We start from the raw sequence: 25036 nt of genomic DNA on the forward strand, positions 1-25036 counted from the left end.
TTAGAGCCATGCCACACCGTGCGGTGCGGCGCCGCACCGCGTCGTGTGGCATGGCTCTAATTTGGTCGCGTTACGTCAAACAAATCCGACCGATCACAGCTAGCATTGAATTGTCATAAGGCGACCACATGACGTCTAGGTGCGTCAACTGCCTAGGAATCAATTTCCTCGATGGTACACATTCAACTTATAGATTGGGTATTATTTTAAGTAAATCTTCTGTTATGTTGCTAATGCAAACTACAAAAGGTACAATAATACAAGGAATCAATAAATGTGAAATATATTTATTGCTTACTTATGTAAATAGATATAAAATATTCACAGACGATCAACATACACCTGAAACAGTCCCAGGTCGTTGTTCTCTCGGAGTTTGTGGATTTGGACCTCGTTTCCCGTCGTTACTAGCGCCTGTAATATCAAGAAATAGGAAATAACCACCTTTATTAATAAAAACGTCTAATTCCAGTGATATTCCAATCCATGTTCCTGTCTGTCTATCAGTGCACAGTGTCACTTCCATTAAACCAGACAAAAAACAGGAGTACCGGAAGCTAAGTGTAATTTGTTAAAACAAGGCATGCATTTACTAAAATTATTTTATTTGGTCAAACAAAAATGTATGCTGATCAACGAAGATTTATTCGAATACTTAATACTTTTCTTGACACAAATAATAAATATTGTAGTTGAAGTTTAAATTAAAAAGTAATAAGTTAACAACTTACAAAGGCCTTGTCGCTAGCAACGCACGCTCGGGTGGACGCGCGTTCGCACTCGGCGTATACGTCGCTGTGCGTGAGCCGCCAGACGCACACGCTGCGGTCCAGCAATGCGGTGATACAGCACGGGTCTGTCGGCGACCACAATACTGTCCTGATGGACTGAGAAAGAACGGCGAGTATTAGATAATATTAAAGTAAGTATGCATTGTCAAAATAAATATTATTTCATCGAAATATCTTAACACGCAACAGCTGCCTCAGTCTAGACTCTAGAATCTAGATGTTCGGAAAGGTTTTAATGCAATGCTGATGTAAGCTCACAATCTAAGAATTTTGAATTGTTTTGTATACCTACTGAAAGATTTATCATTATGTAATGCTGTTGAATCTAACTGCAAAAACTAAAAAAACCGGCCAAGTGCGAGTCGGACTCGCGCACCGAGGGTTCCGTACAAACCTGCGGTTTTAATTCCCTTGCGTGTAGTTGCGAGTTTCAAAATATGCGGTATCAATGGTTGTACTTTTGCGTTTTGCGTTTTTGCGTTGACTTAGAATTTTTTTTTCACGGGTTAAAGGCAATTAGATCTAAGTATTTGATATGAATTTCAACTTGATAGCTCTACGCGTTCATGAGGAAAAAAGTAATAAGTTTATATTTATTAAAAAATATATATTTTGTAATGTAACTAAAAATTTAAGGTTTTCGGAATTTTTCCTTTATGTGTGCTATAAAACGTTGCTTCATGCCAAATTTCAAGATTCTAGGTCGACTGGAAGTACCCTTTAGGTTTTGATTCCCTTGCGAGTACTTGCGAGTTTCAAAATATGCAGCTTAAATTGCTGTTTCTTTTGATTGCGTTGACATAGAAGTTTGATTTTGTTACAGCTTAAAGGTATTATAGACCTGAGTATTTGGTATGAATTTCAATTTAATACCTCTACGCGTTTATGAGGAAATGGGTAGTAAGTTTAAAATTATTAAAAAAATATATATTATGTGATGTAACTAAAAATTTATGGTTTTCGTAATTTTTCCTTTATCTATGCTATAAGACGTTGCTTCGTACCAAATTTCAAGATTCTGAGTTCACGGGAAGCACCCTGTAGGTTTTGATTCCCTTGCAAGTGTCGAAAATTTGCGGCATAAACGGCTGTATCTTTTGATTGCGTTGGCTTAGAAGTTTGATTTTTTCACAGCTTCAAGGGACAGTAGACCTGAGTAATTGATATAAATTTCAGCTTCATACCTCCACGCGTTCCTGAGAAAAAGGGTCTTGACAGACGGACGGACGGACAGACGGACAACAAAGTGATCCTATAAGGGTTCCGTTTTTTCCTTTTGAGGTACGGAACCCTAAAAAAACAAAGTGATCCTATAAGGGTTCCGTTTTTTCCTTTTGAGGTACGGAACCCTAAAAATAATCTAGTATGCATATTGAAGAAGAATAGTGGGCATCAAATACAATTTTGAACAACGTTACAAGTCTTTTATGTAGACGATATCTTGGACAGAAATTACCATAAACCTATAATGCTAAAGACCAACAAAGAGTGCGAGAGAGAAGAAAATCCTTTATGGAATTATAACAAGATGAAAAGAGAGAGGCAGTCTAATGAAAATTGTAACCACTTTTATTTGACAGGTCGTCAAAAGTCGTCAGTCGTTTTTATGCCCTTTCGGTATTTCCAATATATTGTTCAATTTGTTTGTTATTTTTAATAAATATTATTATATTTAAAAATGGTGACTTGTGCTGTAAGTGTTTGCAGTGTAAATCATAAGAATAATCCTGAAAAATATACATTTCACAGGTAATTAATCTTCATGTCCTAATTGCTACGATGTGTTTATTTTTGCTATATTCTGTCTTTAGTTCTCTATTTCAAATAAAATATTGTGAATCCTCCCTTTTACTTTCATATTTTGCGTAACTAAAGGTAGGTACTATTGTTCTTATATTACACAAATTTTGAAGAAAAATTTTTCATCAAAATTTTTTACATATACGCTAGTGCTTGAATCAAATTTATCGATATGCTTATCGATATTTTACATTAACATAAAACTAAAATAAATTACCTAATATACTAAATATCATTTACCTTTATATTTATCAACTTAAGCCCGGCCGCACATTATCCGAAATTTCTGATCAGCAAAATTCGGACGCCCGGCGGAACGCACTCTGTTCATACATTTTGTTGTAGACCCATCATACTAAAAGAATTTCTGACGTGTCAAAATATATGAGCGGGGCGGGGCGTCCGAATTTTTATTTATTTTTATTATTTATTTATTTAATAGCTAATATAATATAACTACTATAATATAGAGTGACTCTAAAACTAGAGGAAGGTTTATATTTATATATCATAATCATTTGTTTTACAGATTCCCTCAAGATCCTCTAATAAGAGGATAATGGCTGAAATTGATTGGGCGTGTTGGTTGGAATCCTAAGAAAAATTCAACAATATGTAGCAAACATTTCATTGAAAATTTTTAAAGAAAAAGTAGAATAAATACTATTATGGTTAAAGGAGCTATCCCAACTTTATTTGTACCAGTAAGTTTGACATACTGTTGCACTTGTTACTGAAGCAATTATTAAAAATAAGCAATAAGCAATTATAAGCAATTATTGCTTTTTAGTTCATTTAAGATTATACTTAAATGAACTAAAAAGTATTAAATAATCCTTATTCTGTACTCAATCTTCATAATTTTGAAGTCGGTACCAGTCCTAAGTATATAAGTTGCAGTTATACCTATTCTGTCCGAGAACTGCCGATTAGGTTAGCTGGTACCGATTGCAAAAATAATGAAGATTGAGAACAGAATTAATACTGAGTACAGAATAAGAATTATTTAATACTTTTTAGTTCATTTAAGTATAATATTACTATTGTCATTACCTTGGAAGTCGGTTTTAATTTTTTGTTTAAAAAATAATAATTTTACTCTTTTTAGCTGTCCTTAACGTTTTCTATACTTACAGTTGGTGTTAAAAAAAATCAAAATCAAAATTGCTTTATTTCTGAACAAATCTTAAATAAAATATATTTTCACCAAACCAAAAAAAAAAAATTTTTACCAAAAAAGTGAGAAAAAAATAATATTTTTAATTAAAATTTACAATGCTGTAACTAAAAATTATACAATGTAAACATAGATAGACACATAATAATTGTAAGTCATGTAGAAGTAGCCTTGCAAGCAGTCATTCAGCATTCTACTCCCAAGATGTGCCATCGTTTATGAAATCATTGACCTTATAATAGGCTTTGGCACAAAACGTTCTTTGACTACATTTTTAAATTTATTAATCGAAAGATTTTGAACGTTTTCTGGGACCATATGTTCCCATTTGAATATCAAGGAGTCACCTCGATTTCTCATGGTTTCCATCACCAGACCACCACTTTTGTGAACATGATACCTACTCGGAACAATACAATGTACAACAAAAGAAAAAATTTGATAATCGGTTCATAAACGGCGGAGTAATCGTTGAACATACATCCTATCCTACTATCCTACTATCTGCTATATATATATTATTATATTATATATATTATTTATTTATTTTATTTATTATATTATAAAGGCGAAAGTTTGTTTGGATGTATGGATGTATGGATGTGTGGATGTGTGGATGTATGGATGTTTGTTACTCTTTCACGCAAAAACTACTGAACGTTCGGAAGGTGCTGAGAGAACTCCTGATTCTTTATAGATACAAGTTTGGGAGTTTCGGCGTTGATTTAATAATGGAAAGCATATGCTACTGTGAAAATTACATTCATCATCATCATCATCACTACCATATTATACCATGCATCGTCCCATGGTTATGACTTATGAGCCTATAATGACCCTGTTATTGGTACTTTTCATAGTCTTTTAGATCGAGACTCGAGAGAGTCAAGCGATAATTAAAAAAATTTGTACCTACCTAATATTATAAACTTGAAGAGTATGTTTGCTTGAACGCGTTAATCTCAGGAACTACGATGTCCGGTTTAAAAACTTATTTCAGTGTTAGATAGCTAATTTATCGAGTAAGACTATAGGCTACATATTATCACGCTAAGACTAATATGACCGAAGAAACGCAGGAAAATGTGAGAAAAATGGGGGAAATATTAGAAATTACAAACTACTGGAGCAATTTTTATGGCAATATTAAGCACAGATATAGAGTAGACCAAGTGAAGGGGGTAGGGACATAAGCTATTTTTTATGGGAAAATGTACGGTTTCTGTAAAATTCCTAATTTACGCGGGCGAAGCCGCGCAGGACATCTCGTAAAAAATATATCCACAGCCGAACGCCTAGACTCCTCCTGTTTGGAAGTCGGTCAAAAATAATTGTAATAAAAAATATTATGATATTTTATGATATGTATTTAATTTAAGAATAAAATATAATATACTATGTGTGTTGTTTACTTTCAACGTTTACTTTCAATGTAAGGGCTGATTTACCAGATAGATTTTACCTGAGTAATAAATAAGTAACTTTATAATGTGTTATGTGTATATTATTTACCACTATAAGAACCTCATGTCATAACATATCCGACGATTGAAAAATCATTCCAAAAGAAAATGTGTATCTACTTTTCAATCGTCACCAAAATTTATGATACCTAATTTGAAATACAAATCTGTCAAACTTGCATATTATTTATTTCTTATAGAAACTGAGGTAAAATAACTCGAACGTACTATACTATCGATAGCAAAATACTATACTATCGATAGTAAAATATACATCACTAGCACACGCACACATTGACAGATCGAAAATAGTCACGCATTTTCGGGCTGTCAGGTGGTCTATACGACAGTATATATTAAGTCTATGGAAATTACTAATTATTATAATATGGACGTTTTAGCCTCTAGTCACTCTAGAGTCTAGTGTGACCAAATATATTAACATTGATTTCGGAGTTCACAACTTCATTGAACCACTTAAATCAATTGATAACTGATAAAAAGAATCAACAGAAAAATATTTCACCTCTGGCGATGTCATTGCCGCATAAAATATTCAGGCAATATTGATTCAATGTCAGCTGTTTACTACATAGTACTATACTTTATACATCTGGTATTTGCTATAGAGGTATCCAAATGAGTAGGCTTAGCAACTGATACGAGAACACTTACAGTCTAACGGCCAATCCACACGTACCACAAGCACACCACATCGCAACGACAAAATGTCGTCGAGCAGTGGTTACGTGTGAATGGTTTCCCTGCAGCTTTTTGTAGTTGCGTTGTGATACCGACAAAATGCCGACGTGCCGACGTTGTCGCCAGTGGTTGCGATGTGGTTACGTACGAAAGTCAATGAAACGGAGGGGCGGAAGAGCGCAGGCGGTGTGCACGCACTGTCATTGCATCGACGCAACGTTGTGGTTGCGATGTGGTCGGCCGTGGTTGCGATGTGGTCGGTATCACACAAATCAGTATCAAAATGTGGTCCAGTTCACTTACAATACGAAATATACGCCCGACTACGTGGTGTGGTTGTCGTGTGGTGGGTTGGCCCTAAACAGTCACCCTTCACCTACTCGTTAAAATCATAATACAAGCGTTTTTCCGCCCTGACTTTAATCTGTTTTGTCAGTGGATCATTACTTATTATTTTTACTGATATTATTTTGTAAAACTTACCTTCTCATCTTTGCCAAAGATTGAGATATTCTCAGATAAATATTTTTCTGCAGCCGAAGATTGAATATTGCTGCAAATAAAAAAATTTCAAGATAAGCATCTAAAACCTTTATAATTGTAAGGGGAGCGCCCTAGGAGAGATTAATAAAATGAAAAGTATTATCGGACTTCATTTATTGCGTTAAGATTAAGTGTTCACTAATACAGGTAAGTATAGGTGCCGGCAGGGCGACAAGCCCTTACGGAATCTTATTGTAGACTAAGTAACTAAAGACTAAAGGGACACCTGACACGTATATGTCAATGATGCACACACACAACATAATTATTGCGTATGTGCATAACTGCATATACTGCACGTTACATTACTCCCCCCAAAAATTTAAAATTTTTTCAATAAACATTACAATGTCATTACATACTAATAATTCCTAACTATAAACTTATGTATAAGTGCAATATGCAGTGCATGCAAGTGACACTCGCAGGTGTCAAATATTATGCTTAACTGCACAACGTGACAACTTCCAAGACAAAACAAGTAACATTATAACCAAGATACAATTACAATAGCAATTGTAAGAATGCATTACAAATGCATTACTGATACATTGAATAAAAAAAATAAAAATAACATAATATATTTTGATCATGATCATTTCGAACAAAATTTTCTATTTCTAAGTATAGTTAAAGTTAAACATCACTAAAGTGTGTTTCACTAAAAAAAAAATTTTTGACATTTTAGAAAAGCACTGCACTGACACACAAAAGACCCAAAAACGCGGAAAAATTAAAAAAATGTAGCACTTATGCCCTAGCATACTTCGATATGCGTCTGCGCTGGTTTAGCGGCCTCGCTGTGGCTCTGGAAAAGTTGGATAAGGTGGAGTTCTGCATGGACTCTACCTGTTCCAGCAGCCATTTCTTCGTCCTATTAACGCCATAACGACAGAGAACGTAGGCGATAAACCGCGACGCCTAACACCATCAACACTACTGCCCATCCGATATACGACGCTACCATCGCGTTGTGAATCTCATTTACTTGGACTTCCGATTGATTCACCACTATGTTATCTTTAGTTGATTGATTTCCCATATTTTATGAAAAAAAAAATGTAAATAAAACTTGTAAAAATGTAAAAGTTAAGTTGTAAAAATACTTATACGCGACAGTAAAGTTATCGATAGAATAAAAATAAATGTATTATGCTACTTTAAATATAATATTCCGCGGTGCTAAAAATTGAAACGTACGGGCTTTTTAACTAATCGGCCACAACGCGTTGTGTGGCGGAGCGGGCTAGCGGCAGGCAAATCGCTATCCGCCGACGCTTGTGCAGAGTTCTCCTGCTCACTGTGATTTTTGCTATGACTTTCGTCACTACTTTGGGGAGTACTTAAAAAAATACTAGTGAATGCAGGTTTTAAACGATCAACTGAAATATAGCTATCTCGACCAGACATTTTAATTAAATATGTTTTATCCTTTCGTTCTAGAACTTTAAAAGGTCCATCATAAGGAGGTTGAAGTGACTTCCGAACTGAGTCGTTGCGCACGAACACGTGTGTACAGCGACTCAGGTCCGGGTGCACGAACAACGTGCTCGCGCCCTTATGTGACGTCGGTCGAGGTTTGAGATCGCGTATCATTTTTCGCAACCTTTCCACGTACTCACTTTCGTTTAATATTTTAAAATTTATATTGTGGTCTAAAAATTCTCCGGGCAGTCTTAATGACTGACCAAAAGCAAGTTCTGCTGCACTAACGCCGGTGTCAGATCTAGGGGCAGCACGAAGTCCTAGCATGACTATAGGCAATTCTTCGACCCAAGTTTTAGTATTTAATCTAGCCATAAGAGCGGCTTTGAGAGATCTGTGCCATCTCTCTACCATCCCATTACTCTGGGGGTGATAGGGAGTGGTACGAGTTTTATTAATACCTAAATATTTCATGAGTTGCTGGAAAATATTACTTTCGAATTGTCTCCCTTGGTCACTCGTAAGCTGATGAGGGATACCATAACGAACAATCCAACCTTCAAATATTACTTTTGAAATGGTCTCAGCAGAAATATCTCTGACGGGAAAAGCCTCTGGCCACCCGGTCTCTCTGTCTATAATTGTAACGAGATACCTGTAGTCATGCAAGGATATCGGCAAAGGACCTACAATATCCGCGTGGATATGCGTAAAGCGTTCTGTTAAAGGGAAATGTCCTAGCTTTGATTTATTATGACGATGAATTTTAGCTTTTTGACACGATATACAACATTTCGACCAACTACCTACGTCACTGTTAATATTTTCCCAGAAAATTTTTTCCTTTAATAGCTTTCGCGAGGTACGAATTCCGGGGTGACTAAGGTTGTGAATATTATCAAAAGCGATTTTTCTAAACGCCTTAGGTAAATAAGGTCTAGCTCTGTCGGTGGACATTTCACACCATACGGATGAGTCACTACCAGGTAAAATTATCTGTTTGAAATTGAACTTACTATTCTGCCGTAACTTATTTAATTCATCATCATCATTCTGCGCACGGCTAACGGCGGAGTAATCTAAAATTCCTGAACAAGATATACTCTCTACGCGAGACAACGCATCAGCTACCGTATTTTCATCACCATCAATATGATGAATGTTTGTAGTGAATTCGCTGATAAATAGTAACTGCCTAACGCGCCTCGGCAATTCGTTGTTACTGCCGACCTTAGAAAAAGCATAGATAAGAGGTTTGTGATCGGTATAGATCACTAAATTTTGACCCTCTACCATATTCCTAAAATACTTAACGGCTAAATAAATCGCTAGTAATTCGCGGTCAAAAGTGCTATATTTTTGTTGAGTAGGTGACATTTTCTTGGAAAAGTAACCAAGCGGTGTCCACGCGCCGTTCAAGCGCTGTTGCAACACCGCTCCCACGCTCGTATTCGATGCGTCAGTCATAAGTGCAAGCGGAGTATTAAGTTTCGGATAGGACAAGTTAGCTGCTTGTTGCAACTTATTTTTACATTGTATAAATGCTTCATTAGATTTTTCGGTCCAAATAATTTTAGTCTTGTCCTTTTTCTTAGAAGACTTTAAATATTGATTAAGCTCGTCCTGGTACTCTACTGCATTCGGCAAATGTAATCTATAAAAATTGACCATACCTAAAAATCTACGCAATTCCTCAACCGTTGTGGGTCGGGGAAAAGCGCAAATCGCAGCAACTTTTTCTTTAAGGGGGCTAATCCCTGTCGAGGAAACTTCGAAACCTAAAAATTCTACTTTCGATTGTCCAAACGAGCATTTGTTCAAGTTAATAGTAAGACCGAATTTATTTAATCGCTCGAAAACTAAATTTAAATGTTTTTTATGGGTAACTAAATCTTCGCTTGCAATTATGACGTCATCGATATATGTAAATAAAAAGTCTAAGCCTTCCAAAACTGTGTGGTTCATAAACCGTTGAAAAGTTTGTGCGGCGTTACGAAGACCAAATGTCATTCGTGGAAATTCGAATAAACCAAAAGGTGTAATTATAGCAGTCTTTGCAATATCTTCAGGGGCGACCATTATAAAATGATACGCGCGATTTATATCGATCCGCGTAAATATATTTTTGCCCTGTAATATATATGTAAAATCGTGTATACGAGGGATAGGATATCTATCGGGCTTAGTGATAGCGTTAAGCGCTCTATAATCTCCACAAGGTCGCAACTGTCCATCCTTTTTCGGGACAACATGAAGAGGACTGGCCCACGCACTTTTCGACGGTCTACAAATTCCAAGTTCCTGCATGAGCTGGAACTCCTCCTTGACCTTGGCATACCTATGTGGTGGCAACGGCCTCGCTTTTGCATGAACGGGCGGGCCACTGGTCTCGATATAATGATAAACCGAGTGCTTAGGAGGTTCTTTAAACGAAACGGGCTTTGTGATGTCAGGGTACTTAATTAAAATGTCATAATAAGGATGACACTCGTCAACAGTTTTGACCGATTGTTCGTTACATTGAACAACGTCAGCCAAAACATTTAAATGCGTAACTTCGTCTAATAATCGACGTGACGCTATATCTACTAACAATCTATATTTTAATAAAAAATCTGCACCAATAATTGGTTGGCACACGTCAGCCACAATAAATGTCCACTGAAAATTTCGGCGCAAACCCAAATCTAAATTTAAAGTTTTTAATCCATAAGTTTTAATAAGAGTTCCATTGGCGGCATACAAATTGTAATTATTATTTTTAAAATACTCGCTCAAAACTTTAATTTTATTTCGGGGAATAACAGAGACATTTGCGCCAGTGTCAATTAAAAATCTTAAATTACTAAACTTATCTTTAATGAGTAGGCGGTGATTCACTCCTATGCAGCTGGCCACCGCTGCTGGCTGCACGACGGAGAGTTTCCCGGCTCGTCCTTCCAGGCGCAGGGTGGGACGCACCGGTGAGCCTTCTCCTGGTACTTGGCGTGGTAAAAGCACAAGTCCTTGCGGGCTGGGGATCTGTGCCGCGAATCCTGACGACGGCGGGAACGGGAACGGAATCTGGCGCGACCTCTTCCACGGTAGAATCCTCTTCTCGAGCGTGACAGCGTCAGCCGGTCGAGTCGCTTATTTAATTTAGCGATCTCGGCTATTATCGAGTCACTGGTTGCCGATGTGACTTCGTCTACTCCAGACGGTCTGACAGTCTCCATAACTTTGTCAGCTATGGACGCTAAGGTATTCAGCTCCTTCGTGTCGGACACCACCAATACTGCACGAACTGATGCGGGCAGATGATTTTGCCAAAGAATATTCAGGGTATGATTATTGACCTTATCCCTGGCGAGCTCACGCATTCGCCTTAAAAGGTGAGACGGCTTCTGTTCGCCGAGCTCCATCTCTCCGATGAGCTTCTGTATTTGGCGAGACTCGGACTCCTCATAGATGCTTAGAAGAGTAGTCTTCAGCAGCTCATATTTACCATCATCTGGAGGTTTGATCAAGATGTCCGTGATCTGTGACACAACGTTCTTACCGAGCTTCGCAATGACGAGGTGGTACTTCGCCTCATCAGTCAGCCGCTGCTTAAATAGCACAGACTCCAGTTGAATGAACCAGGTCCGGGGCTGGTCCTCCCAGAAATCAGGAACGCGCGAGGAAACGGTTATTTGAGATATCTCTTGAGCGGCAGCAGGATCACTTCCACTTTCCGTCATTTTAGTTTTTTAAAAATTCACAATAGTCCGATATTTATTTGGCAATAGTCCGATTAATTAATTAAAACGCGCACGGCACCTACTTACGAATTTAGGGGTCACCAATGTAAGGGGAGCGCCCTAGGAGAGATTAATAAAATGAAAAGTATTATCGGACTTCATTTATTGCGTTAAGATTAAGTGTTCACTAATACAGGTAAGTATAGGTGCCGGCAGGGCGACAAGCCCTTACGGAATCTTATTGTAGACTAAGTAACTAAAGACTAAAGGGACACCTGACACGTATATGTCAATGATGCACACACACAACATAATTATTGCGTATGTGCATAACTGCATATACTGCACGTTACATAATCTATGGACTAAACAATATAATAAAAGAACACTATGTACGAATTACATACCTACAATCCAGTCTCAGTAGAACTCTAAAAGTGTCGAATGAGCACAAATTAATGGTTCCATCATCTGTGGCAGCTAAGAAATACGGCAGGCCGGGAGGAGAAACCGAAATTGATGTTACTGATGTTGTTGGAGCTGAAAAATAAATATAGAATTAAACACTGGAAATATAAACATAAATTCAATACCAAGACAGATGGACCCTCTGGTCTATAAAAATCTCGTAAATAAAACACTTACTGCCGACGTCAAATATATCCACTTTGGCAGCGGAGATGATTCTCGAACAACAAAGAACTTCTCCACAATTTTTCGCTATCAAATAGTAAACACGATTTTTGTGATGCATCATTTTTAGATCATGGCAAGAAGTTTTGTAATCAAAAACATTTTCTGATAAACTTTTGGACGTTCTCACACTGGCAGCACTGGTCGGCCTGTCAAATTGCTTTGACGTACTCGGTCGGAGTTCTATTTTCAAATTCAAATTCCTCTCCATTCGTTTAGCGGCCAGTCTTTTTTTCGCGCTATTTAAATTAAAAATGGTGTCATCGAATACTCTTTCGTAAATATGAATATGATCACACAAATTCACGATCTTCCTCTTTTCGAGTTTCATCTTTGACCAGTACGCTTTACCTGGATCACGGACATACTTTTTAGATTTTTCTTGTATTACAGACCATACGGTCAATATTCCCAATCGTTGTAATGCAAACAACTAAAATTTAACAACAATATTTTATAAACAACAATTTTGATATCATCAATTCATTATTTACGGTTAATGATAAAATTTAATTGAATCTAACATGAACAGTCATGCAGCTTATCGAGAGTCCATGCTTTTTAAGTCTTACATAATGTTATGCAGCTATTCTACGTACGACAGGTACGTACCTGTCCTAGTATTTTCTGATTGCCAGAATCAGTATCGTTTAATTCCTCTTCTAAATATTCTAATGCGACCAAAGAATCAGCTTCATCCTGATGAGAAATGTTAGCTGCACTGGTAGTGAAGGCGCTTGTCAAAAACGTGGCCTTGCTAGAGTCCTAAAGACATTAAAATTGTTACATTCGGCTAACGACGAAGCTGCATTTATTTTTTAGAAATACATCAACTTTTTGTAAGTTACCAACTTTACCAAGTTTTCTGCTGTGTAATTCGGAAAGGAAAGGATTTTTTTTTCGTTCTATTAACACGTTTAACTTACCGGAGTCAAACCGATATCCCGATTTTTTGAATCCCATCGTCTATCTCTTTCAGTTTCTAAGAGATTGTCTTCTTCAATTTCGTGAAAATTCTTTGGTTTTGTTTCTTCAGCATTTTCCGTGGACCAAGTTGGCGTTTCCGTCAAATCCCAAACATGAATTGATCTAAAATAAAGAATTCCTCTTGCTTCAGTAGAAAATATACTACATGCTTGGTAAAATATAAATAAATGTAAATAACCTTACCCGTCTTCTAAAGCTCCTATGAAAAATCCGTCAATGGATCCAGGAAACACACCTAGTTTCACATTATCTACAGCTATCAGTACTTTTATTGGTTCGATCATAGCCATACCCAAATCCCACAAGCATAAAACGCACTTGTTTGCTGTAACACCATTTGAAATCTTATTATGTATCGTTAAAATGAGATTACTCTTACTTTTAGAAAAAACAGTCCCTATTACATTACAATTTTTTAGGTAAGAAAATTTCTTATTTTGCAGTTTATTCATCGTCAAAGGTAGATAGCCACTACTGAATGGGTAAGGTGATTGTTTCAAATCTGACGAATGAGTAGTACCGCTAGTTATACTTAATACATTAATAACTCTTCTCTCGGCCTTCTTTAAAAACTTTGCCAGACTGTTCATATTTATATCTTTACATTTCAACTTATTTGTGTACTGTTCATGGGACATTATTTTATCAGATCCTGCACCATCTTTCTGTTCTAAATATATTCTAAGATTTTTGTAATCATTATCGTCATTTATTTCAGTTTTATCTTCGTCGAATAAGAAGCTAAACTCTTCTTTATTTTTAGCATTTTCTACATCTTCCTTTAAATTAAGACATACGTCATTTTTAGAAAACTTTACAGGATGTTGTATCCACTTGTTATTATACTCGATTTCGTCAGTTTGAACTTCTGTAGATATACCATCATCATAAGTCTGTACCGCTGTCTGTGTGTAGTTTGATCTACCAAATGTAGCCATAAACAAATCGTAGGGTATCGGTTTCATTTCGAATAATGAGTACGTTATTTCATGCAACGTCACTATACTCAGTATGTCTTGTGCTCTTTGTTTTAATCTTTCAAATACACGACGCTTTCTGCGATTATCTCTAGATTTTGTGAAATCTATGAACAAAGGTCTGAAAATAGGATTTTCGAGATTTAAAATGCATCAAACATTGCATGCCTAGTCTAACGTTACAAATAACGGTACAAAGAACTTACCTCTCAAAAACATCAACATGAACCGTCTTGATGCTAGGTAGTCCACTGGAGCTGGACATCTCTTGGAACCCTTCATCAGTCAAAGAAGTCTTTTTGTCCGCTTCTTCAGAGGTTTCGGTGATGTAGTCCATTGGTGTAGTTTTGTGGGCAGAACGAGTATCACGCAATTCGAAATGACCTGTATTATGTTCTAAGTTATTTACATGATCATTCGGAAGCACTTTAACTAAAATAAACAGATTAATAATAGAATCGTAAAATAACGAAAATTATACTATACCAGAATCAAGCATTCGTTCTTCTTTAGAATTTTCTTCATCTTGAACATCATCCCCCTCAGACTGAGTAGACTCACTTGCTGCCTCACTTGGTGTACTCTCGTACGACTCAAAATCAGATTCATAACTTTCGAAATCGTCTTCATAGCTCACCTCATCCTCACTTGAATGTTTTCTCTCTTCCTATAAAATAAAATACTCTAGAAGGAACATGAACGTTAGGTAAATGCTAGGCTTTTAATTTATTACAAACTGATGTATTCTTCGCAGAAAAATCCATACCTACAACATTATAAATGCGAATGTGTGTGTACACAGTATGTCTGTTATCTCTTAACACTCAAATCACGGAACCGATTTCACTCAAATTTGGTATATATACTTGAAATCCCGGAAAAGGACATAGGATACTTTTAATCCCGAAAAAATATACGGTTAACGAATTTTGGCGCAACGGAGTTGCGGGCGTCTATTGGTATTGCGAATAATACTAATTATTTTACATACCCTATCTGCATTCAAATTAACGTAGAAAGCTTTAGGTGCAGCTGTTAATTTCTTTGACAAGTTAGCCATTTCTGAGTTGTTATCCACGATTTCTGGAGTTAAAATCTTGACTTCACCTTCATCCAAAGTTCTCGTTTTCGTTCTTGGTCTTTCATTTGATGTCTCTTCTATCTGTTTACATTCTTTTATTTTCATTTTAATATTATCATTATCGTCAACGCTAAGCTTTTCTTCCAATTTTCGCTTTTGAATCGGCGAGTTTACGGTTACATTAATGGGTAGAGATTTCTTTGCCTTTTGAGTAGGTTCTAATTTTTTAACACTTTTTGTAGGTTTTACTGTATCGAGTTTGCTAACTATCTTTCGTGCGCTAAGAGGCACTGGAGCTGTTGACTTTACTCCATCTTTACTTCGCTGTGGAGCCTTGACTGTATTAGTTGTACTAGCTTCTTTTGGCGGAACGTTTTTAGATACTTTGAGTGTTTTATTTTTATCGTAAATATCAGCCGTCGTCGTCTTTTGCACAAAGTTACGAGGAGTAGAAACAGTGTATATGGATTTTTTATTTATTTCTGCTGCCTTACGTGAACTGATAATATCTTTAGATTTTTCTTTAGTGAGCCTTTTCTCGACATTGCTTGTGCTTTCATTTTTATAATACTTATCTTTTTTATTTCCCGCATCTGTATTTCTTCTGGCACTATCTGTTGCGCTTCTTTCAGTCGATTTCTTCAGAGCGACATCCTCCTTCGTTTTATCTTTTGTTTTTCTTTTCTCATCTTTCTTGGCAGTCTGCATTTTTTATTCCTTTATTTCTGGAACATTTGAATAATAAAATTTGTGTTTAATCAATGTATTAAGCACACATTTCAATTTAGAACTATGGACTATCAGCGTGGTTTTTGGGCAGCATCAGTATCCATGGAAAACGGTGACTCGGGTAAGATAGAAAATTGATTTGAATTGTTTTGATAATAAATAAGTTCAAATAGGTACGTAAGTATGTATTAGGACTAATTGCATTACTTAAAAGTTGAAGGCTGAAGCTTTTTTTCAGTAGTTTAAAAAATACCTTAGCAGCAAACTGAGAAATTACGGTCCTTAAATTTAATTATTTTAGTAAGTACCTAAGTAGGTACCTATTTAGAAATTTGGCGCGGTATTTTTACGTAGGCGCTCAATCAGAATAAGCTGTATCTAGTACATGCAAGTAATATAGTTACGCAGTAAATGTATAAAATTACGTCTCATATTAAACTTACCACGTCATTTTATTCAGGTCAATAGGTCAAACCTAGAACTTGAAGTGACACAAGACCGTTCAAGGAATAGTACTTATAAAATTATGTGTAAGCAGTAGGTATCTATTAAAAGTACTTAGGTAAATTAAAATTGTATTAATTCTACAAAAGAGTAGTATGACTTTATAAAAGTAGTATTATTAAACATAATGGCTCCTGACGTCTACCTACACAAAGTTGTGAAGTTACAAACTTGGTTACAAAACTGCGTCAAAAAATTGAAATGTTTAATCCCAGTTGCCATGGTTATCGTAGTTGACATAACGTTTTTTTAACTAGCATAACTCGGCTACAAGCTACAGTAAAGTGATACTTACATAATGCGGTTTTCCAACAATTTAACTTAATAATATGGACACTTTGCTACTACATGTGGGTAATTATTCTTAATAGTACCTAATATATTTCATAGATACCTACTCCATACACTAAGATACCTCTCGACAGCCGACACTGTGAAAATTATGGTAAGTACTTCCAAAATATCAGATTATCTTTAGAAAAAGACCGCGCCGCAGGTGCCCGGCGGGCACTGGCGGCGCATGTCCGCCATGGATGCGGCGGCGCGCAGCCGAAGACATCGACGGGCGTATGCAGCGAAGTTGACCGGCCCGCCCCGCCCCGTCGCGTCGTCTGCACGGCGCCTAAAGGTCACAGCACACATATCAACTCGGAGGGATCGTCGCCGCATCGCTTTTCGCCTCGTCGTCAACCTAACGTAATGCACGTAACCAAAGCATATCAGTAGCGACTAGCGCCTGCACGTCAACTCGGTTACGGCTAGGCGACGCCTCGCTTACCTACGGCTCGGAGAAGGGGAAAGGGTGGACGAAGAAACGTAAGCTTGAGTACGGAGAGACGTAAGCACGGGGACGACGAGCCGTAAGCGGGTTGACGGCTAGTTGACCACGCGTCGCATCCCGGTTCGGAGCCTGTAGGCCTACTACGAAACTGTTTTGAGACTCAATCGGACGAGAATGCTGCCTCCTGCTCTAATAACGTCATATTTTCACGTTTGTTAGAGTAGGACGCAACATTTTCGTCCGATTATTTGAGTTTCAAAACAGTTTCATGGTACAAGGCCTGTTCCGAGGCGAATACGTTACAGTTCCGCTTAGTGTGCGTTGCAGTAGGGAGTTTCATACAATATTGAACGGCTCGAGGCGATACGGCGCCGATCACTTTCCGAGTTGATGTGTGCTGTGACCTTAAAAGTCCTTTATTTTGACCTTGTGGGCAAAGGGGGCAGTCCCATAGAGAAATATAAACATACATGGGCAGTCCTAAACAGGGAAAATAAAAAGAAACGTTAAAATTCCTGTACTTTATTGAGGGTTGTACATTCAGGTACAGCAACACTAAAGTAGGTATCGATATGAAACCGTTGTGGTTTTCAATGAAAAGAAAAAATAATATACAAATAGATATTTAGAACTCTGTCTTTGTCACATACTCGTTTAACTAAGGTAAACTGCAATAAAATTATTACTTCAGAGGTAACATACTTTGTTTAATTTAAATTTAATACTTAATTAACGATAAATAATTAATACAATACGATCGGACGTATTTAAAAATACAAAACAAAAATAGGCGCGAAATCCTCCGCTCACACTACAGCTCCTCCCACACATGACAGCTCGAAACAAATTTAATTCAAAGGAATCAAATGTGGCGGGAGCTAGTTTACATGCCAGCGACGATGGACGCGGGGTCCTCCACGCCCTCCTTGATCTTCCGGAGGAAGAGCACCGCCTCGCGGCCGTCGATGAGCCTGTGGTCGTACGTGAGCGCGATGTACATCATGGGGCGGATAACGACCTGCCCGTTGAGCGCGATCGGCCGCTCGAAGATGCCGTGCATGCCCAGGATGCCGGACTGCGGCGGGTTGATGATGGGCGTGCCCATCAGCGAGCCGAATACGCCACCGTTGCTTATCGTGAAGGTGCCGCCGTCCATCTCCTCGATGGTGAGCTTGCCGGTCCGCGCCTTCTCCGCGAGGCCGGCGATGGTCAGCTCGATGTCGGCGTAGGTCATGTCGTGCACGTTCCGCACCACCGGCACCACCAGCCCCTTGGGCGTCGCCACCGCCACGGAGATGTCCACGTAGTCCCGGTACACGATCTCGTTGCCGTCGATGACGGCGTTGACGACGGGCTGGTCCATCAGCGCGTTGGCGGCCGCCTTCACGAAGGGCGACATCAGGCCGAGCTTGACGCCGTACTTCTTGGTGAACGCGTCGAGGTACTTCTTCCGGAACGCCATGATGTGGGACATGTCGATCTCGTTGAAGGTGGTCAGCAGCGCGTTGGTGTTCTGGGCCTCCTTGAGCCGCTCGGCGATGCGCAGGCGCATGCGGTTCATCTTGACGCGCTGCTCGCTCCTGGTGCCGACGATCTCCTTGCTGTAGTCGGCCGGGGGCACCTTCACGGAGGCGGTGTCGATCGCCTGCGCGTGCCTGATGGCCGCCACGGGGATGGAGGCGGCGGGGGCGGCGGCCGGCTGGGGGGCGGCCCGCGGCGGGGGCGGCGGCGGTGGGGGCGCGGCGGCAGCCGGGGGCGGTGGGGGAGGTGCGGCCGCGGTCTTGGGCGGCGGCGGAGGCGGAGGCGGCGCCTCGGTCTTGGGCGCCTCTGCCGCCGGGGCCGCGGCCTTCTTGGGTGCGCCCGCCGTGATCTCCAGCCTGAACAGCTTCTGTCCCGCCTTCACGGTCTCGCCGTCCTTCACGTATAGCTCCTTAATGATGCCGTTGTCGGGCGCCATGACGGGGATGGCGGTTTTGTCGGTCTCGATCTCCAGCACGACCTCGTCGGCGGCGACGGCGTCGCCGACTTTCTTGTCGAGCTTGACGTCGCCCTCCGACACGGAGTCGGGGAAGCCCGGGGTCATGACGTCCTGCTCGGCGCACAGCGGGTTGCTGAAGTGGATGGGCGCGACCTGATTGCTGGCGCCGAGTATCCTGGGCTTGACGAGGCGTGCTCCCTGCGGCAGAACGCAGACCTTGGGCACCTCGGATGACCTGAACCGGAGGCCCTGGCCTTGCCTCCGGTATATAGTCTGCAAGTGCTTCGAACAGCGTCGCAGCATGGTGGAATCGTTAGCCCTGAAATTAGAAAAAATTAAATGTTAGATTATAACTTTGTTTAATTCACTTTGCTTTAGTTTGCAATTTGAGAAAAGTGAGAGATATTTTCATCTCTAGAACTGTAAAAAAACTGATTAAATTACCTAATATTTGATAGTTGCTGTGGTCAGTGACAAGTTGACAACTGGCAACCACTACGGAACTAATCTATATTAGATAGTAAAAGATATACTGATGTGAATACAATAATTATCATATCATAGAAACAAAAGTTATGTCATATCATTGCAGAAAAAATTTCGATTAAACAAATGATAAATTCTTATCATCAGGTATCTTATAAATGTGCAAAATCATGGGTCACTGATTTTTCAGCATTACTTATTTGCGACGACTTTTTCTTACTGTGTGTTAAAAATAAGGTCGGTCAAGACGGCCATAGATGGATATATGCGTTTGCCGCACGGCGATCTGCAGTCCTCATACTAAATCGGTCGGTGCAGAATTAAATGCGACCGCTCTATAGCAGTTAGCTGTCCCTTTTAACTTTAGTTTTTCATGTGTATAAAACTAGCAGATGCATACAAAAATCTAGTCTTTAAAAGCTCTGATATTCTGCCTCAGGTAACTTCACTGACACCACTAAACATAAGCATTCATTTATGTTTTCTATAAAGTATAAAGCAATGGTATTTTTACTTTATACTTTTACTTATGATTTAGTTATTAAGTATGTCACATTATGTGACTGTGCCTATTATGAAGATTGTTGTCTGCCGTCCTTGCTACATATTACAAAGTACATTACATAATCAGCCACACCCGTTTAAGGTCAATAACATTATTGCACTTATCACAATGTGTTCTGCATTTTGCAATAATTATGATCACAGACGACTTTGGGCATTGTCTTTAAGTTCATTTCATTAAAGGAATTTAAATACTGTTTCCATTTTTATAGCAAAACAACATGCTGGTTTTCAAATAATTACACTTATAATAATTACAGTCATATCAGCTCTACTCATTTCATATATTATGATTTTGAATGTACGGTAAGTTCTTGGTGGAAATTCATGTTTCAATGCAATAATAATATATGAGGAGCTGGCGAACAGAACCGGATTAGGCCATGAGAAAAAAATGTACACAGTGGCTAAAAAACTAGTATCAACTATTACTACTAATACTGAACTAATCCGGTTTTGTTTGAAAATGGACTTTTAAAAAGCCTTTTTAACTGGTTTTGATTGAAAATATTAACAGGGATTGACGGAGATGGGTCAAGAGAAGACAATTGGAAAAAAATACTTTCGCACTCTGGTGGACTTGTCCGGTTTTGTTCGCCAGCTCCTCATATACTTTTCTTGCACTTATTCCACTTTATTGGTGTGACACTTGAAGATGATAAATTTTTATTTAAATTTCCTCAGGTGTCACACTAACCGGTTTCAACCAGTTAGTGTAAAACATAATTAAGAAGAATAAGTGCAAGAAAAGAGTATAATTTCTGTATATAATACAATTTATATTATTATATATACCTAGGGTTGCCAGGCGTCCGGGATAAAGCCAGACACCGTCAGGCTTTTCGCTTGCGTGTCCGGCCAAAATTAAAGGGAGTCCGGCTTTGGTAGAGTCTAGAATCTATAACTTTATATAAAAGTCCTACAAATTTTAGATGATTGACCACCTAATCAGATGGTAAATTGTAGAGCTATTAGATGTTAAATTGTTTTAATAAAACAGAAAATCTGTACACACTACTGCGGGGCTAAAATGGTCACATTTAGCAATTCCTCTCAATCAATTCAGCAAATGAATTATCAAAACTGTCAAACTGACAAATGTCAAATCAGTACAAAAATGAATTGCAAGCAGAGTTGCATTTTGTGATTTTAGAAAAATGAATCATATTATGATTCATGTCATGATTCTTCAAAGCGACCATTTTAGCCCCGCTGAACATAATGCTATACTAAAAGTTTAGATTCTAAGTACCCAATAGCAAGGTTCCAGCTTTTTTGTACTAATGTCCGGCCAAGCTGACTGCTTTGTCCGGCTTTTCGGTCTAGCAACCCTATATGTATATACCTAATACTAATTTCATCTAAAAAACTTATTAGGCTTTTAAAAATCATTTGTAAATGTAGTTTAGATAGAAACTGAACTCCATACTGAATTAAACCAGAATTTTAAAATAGCGTCTTATACAGTCTAGTACCAATGATAACTAATAAGTTATTTTTACTGGCTTCGAAAACAAACATGTTATGTTTTATGTTGTAAAACTAAAAAGTCATATTTTGCTGTGGATATTATTATTTCATTTTTGCCTTTTCTCATATTGTAAACAAATAATTTTTACCATAAAGTATTTTTAGCAAATTTAATGTATTTATTTATGATACAGGTTTTAATACCTTGATTGTGGAAAAACCTTACCCCAACAATAGCTTATCTATTGTTATTGCGGTCGCCGGAGACCGCTTGGGGCTTGAGGCATTAAGACAATACTAAAACATGATTTTGTTAAATAACATCTACCTAGCTTGAAGAGTAAGCATCACCATCCAGCAAGATAATTTTCAAAAATTATCTTGCTGGTGTGTATAGTGGCAGATGGCAAAGAACTCAAGTTCTCTGCCATCTGCCACTAGGCATACTGCATAGAAAACTAAGATAGTATTTTTGGTAGGTATTTAGCTTTCTTTTCACCACTCTTTAAGGTTTTACATCAGTAGGAGAACTTTAATCTTAGTCTGCAAGTGATATAGGTATAGGACTAAAGTATTGAGACCTATCAATCCAAACTGGTCTAACTCTCAGTGAGTACCTATATTCAGAAGAGTTGTGACTAAATATTTGTTTACAATTCAAGGGTAAAAGCACGCAATATTTAGGTTTAACTTAATTTCGATGGCCTAAAGGGTCACATACTTGAAATAACATAACTATACCTAATATGGTACGATTTATTTTAATTAATACAACTATATATGTGCATAGTAATTGAACATGCATAACTGTGTACCTATGAAGGCTTATATTTTTATTCAACTCTGAAGTCTTGCTTCTACAGTTCATAAAACATAACGTGTTTGTTTTAGTGTCATAAAACCAGGTAACAACAAAATTGATAAAGTGCAGAGGTATTTAAGGATTTATATACATAAATATTCAACAAGTGCTCTTAGTAAAAAGTTGTTAAAGTACAGAATATATAGAATAAGCGATTAGTTGATTACAAAACGTGTTAATAATGTCTACATAAGCGGCCAAAAATTAAGGTTATTAGTGAGTGAAGTAAAAGTTTAATGTGATAAAAAGCATTACCTTACCTCTGCTGTGGTAAACAATCGCTAACAGTGAACTGATAAGTTATTTTCAGACAAAAATGTTACATAAGCTCGAGCCTCATGACAAGTTTTAGTTGAGAAACGAGACTATCGATTTTGGAAGGTTATTCAAAGCATAGCTAACCAGTCTTGCACATATATATCACAAACTAATACTTCACTTTAATTTTAAACGCTGCTTCCTTCACTTTTAGTACTGAGGTCCCAAGATCTACATTAAAATCCAATTTGGTGGAGCCTTTGGTTTTCGACACTTCAAAATTTGTTGGCGGCTCCTGTCATGTGGTTTATTTCGTAAGTCGTGACGTTCATTTGACGTTCCACATAAAATAAAAAATAATTTAGGTAAAAAATCTTTACTATTATAATAAATAATTAATATTATTTTGTTTCCTAGATATTTTTATCAAATTTTTGAATTTATCTTTTTAATAACGTCTAATAATAAAGATTTTTTAAATTTGGAAACAGAGACATCTATCGGCACCTGAAAGAACAAGTTAGTTATTTGGCACTTTAAAGTTTACTATATTTAAACATAGATGACGCACTTCACCAGTTTTTAAACTTGAAACCGTAACAATTTGAAAAAAATTATGAAATGTAGATGCATGGGCGTACCGAGGGGGGGGGGGGGGCAAGGGGGGGCAAGCTGCCCCCCCCTGGATCATGTTGACGTTCCTACTAAGTATAATAACTAGTACTTTTATCTATAAAAATTAAAAATTAAGAACGAATTTTTGCCATTTGTTTGCAATAAGTACAATATTTTTACAACTAAAAATTATAATTTTTTTATTCTTTATAAACACCTAGCTTATGAAAAATCTGATTTGCCCCCCCCTGGCCCAGAACCTGGGTGATTTGCCCCCCCCTGGCACCAGAACCTGGGTAATTTGCCCCCCCCTGGCCCAGAACCTGGGTACGCCCATGTGTAGATGTACCGAAAAAATGAGCCTACATTTTCCGGTACCTACATACAGGCTCGACCGGAGAAATACCACGTTCTCACAGAAAACCGGCGTGAAACAGCGCTTGCGCTGTGTTTCGCCGAGTGAGTGAGTTTACCGGAGGCCCAATCCCCTACCCTATTCCCTTCCCTACCCTCCCCTATTACCCTATTTCCTCTTAAAAGGCCGGCAACGCACCTGCAGCTCTTCTAATGCTGCGAGTGTCCATGGGCGACGGAAGTTGCTTTCCATCAGGTGACCCGTTTGCTCGTTTGCCCCCTTATTTCATTAAAAAAAAACATTATTGCCTGATAGTGAACGATTGTTGTAGCCATAGCCCATAGACACAGCAACCACGAAGCTGACAAATTTACAATTTATAACAATTAGCATCTAATTTTATAATGTATTAAGCCTTTATGATAATGTGGTAATTCTTAAAGGTATTCTGAGTCATTTTCTGCCACAGCCTTTTTTTACACTGCCACTAACCTGAAGCCAATGTATCTTATTGGAAAAGGGTTTTGGTAGTTAGTGTCACAACCGGCACTAAAAGTAGATTTTACTGAGCGAGCGATGTCACTTAATTTCATGGTACAGTTCGTTCACTTTTTATTTAAAATATTATTATTGATACTAGAGCTGTTGCCCGCGACTTCGTCCGCGTGGACTTTAGTTTATAGTTGTTCCCGTACATCGATTGAATCGTTTATGCGCAAATCAGAAAAGTATATTGTGTGGGAACCGCACATTTTTCCGGGACAAAAACATTCCTTGTCCCAGATTCATATTAGTATCTCCAATCTCCATGCCAAATTTCATAAAAATAGATTAAATAGTTTAGGCCAGGGCTTCCTTAACTGTGCGTCGCAACATTGTCCCAAGGGCGTCGCATGTCAACACAACCAAATCGAGTAAACGCCTCGCCCATTATGTCTTTCATACATCCCGGGCAGTCTATATCCCCGGTTTCAGTAGCTATGCTCAGAAAAGCAAGCGCATCCTTCACTTTAGCCAGCCTGGCTGGCTTATGCTTGTGTTTTGATTTGGTAATTATTTCCTAATAAAAATAAATG

At 38.2% G+C, this 25036-nt stretch overlaps 2 protein-coding genes across 3 annotated transcripts; both read right to left on the reverse strand.

The window, feature by feature from the left end:
* Window positions 1-321: 321 nt before the first annotated feature.
* On the reverse strand, window positions 322-16767 carry LOC121725311 (cytoplasmic dynein 2 intermediate chain 1). Its single transcript, XM_042112203.1, has 12 exons — window positions 16531-16767; window positions 15269-16083; window positions 14764-14944; window positions 14484-14661; window positions 13484-14398; window positions 13240-13402; window positions 12926-13078; window positions 12266-12746; window positions 12028-12160; window positions 6417-6486; window positions 732-887; window positions 322-414 (listed from the first exon to the last, which is right to left on the reverse strand). Exons 2-12 carry the CDS (start codon window positions 16064-16066, stop codon window positions 322-324), a joined length of 3321 nt encoding a protein of 1106 aa, XP_041968137.1. The 5' UTR covers window positions 16067-16083; window positions 16531-16767.
* Window positions 16768-17878: 1111 nt separating this feature from the next.
* LOC121740613 (dihydrolipoyllysine-residue succinyltransferase component of 2-oxoglutarate dehydrogenase complex, mitochondrial-like) lies at window positions 17879-23307 on the reverse strand. 2 transcript variants are annotated; one of them, XM_042133345.1, is made up of 2 exons: window positions 23172-23307; window positions 17879-19669 (listed from the first exon to the last, which is right to left on the reverse strand). In XM_042133345.1, exon 2 carries the CDS (start codon window positions 19651-19653, stop codon window positions 18256-18258), a length of 1398 nt encoding a protein of 465 aa, XP_041989279.1. In that variant the 5' UTR covers window positions 19654-19669; window positions 23172-23307; the 3' UTR covers window positions 17879-18255. The 2 variants fall into 2 exon arrangements, with proteins under 2 accessions (XP_041989279.1, XP_041989280.1); XM_042133346.1 differs by having other exon boundaries at window positions 22993-23304.
* Between the last annotated feature and the right edge of the window lie 1729 nt (window positions 23308-25036).

Source organism: Aricia agestis, chromosome 3 (assembly GCF_905147365.1).
Source record: "Aricia agestis chromosome 3, ilAriAges1.1, whole genome shotgun sequence".
NCBI classification, from domain to species: Eukaryota; Metazoa; Arthropoda; class Insecta; order Lepidoptera; family Lycaenidae; genus Aricia; species Aricia agestis.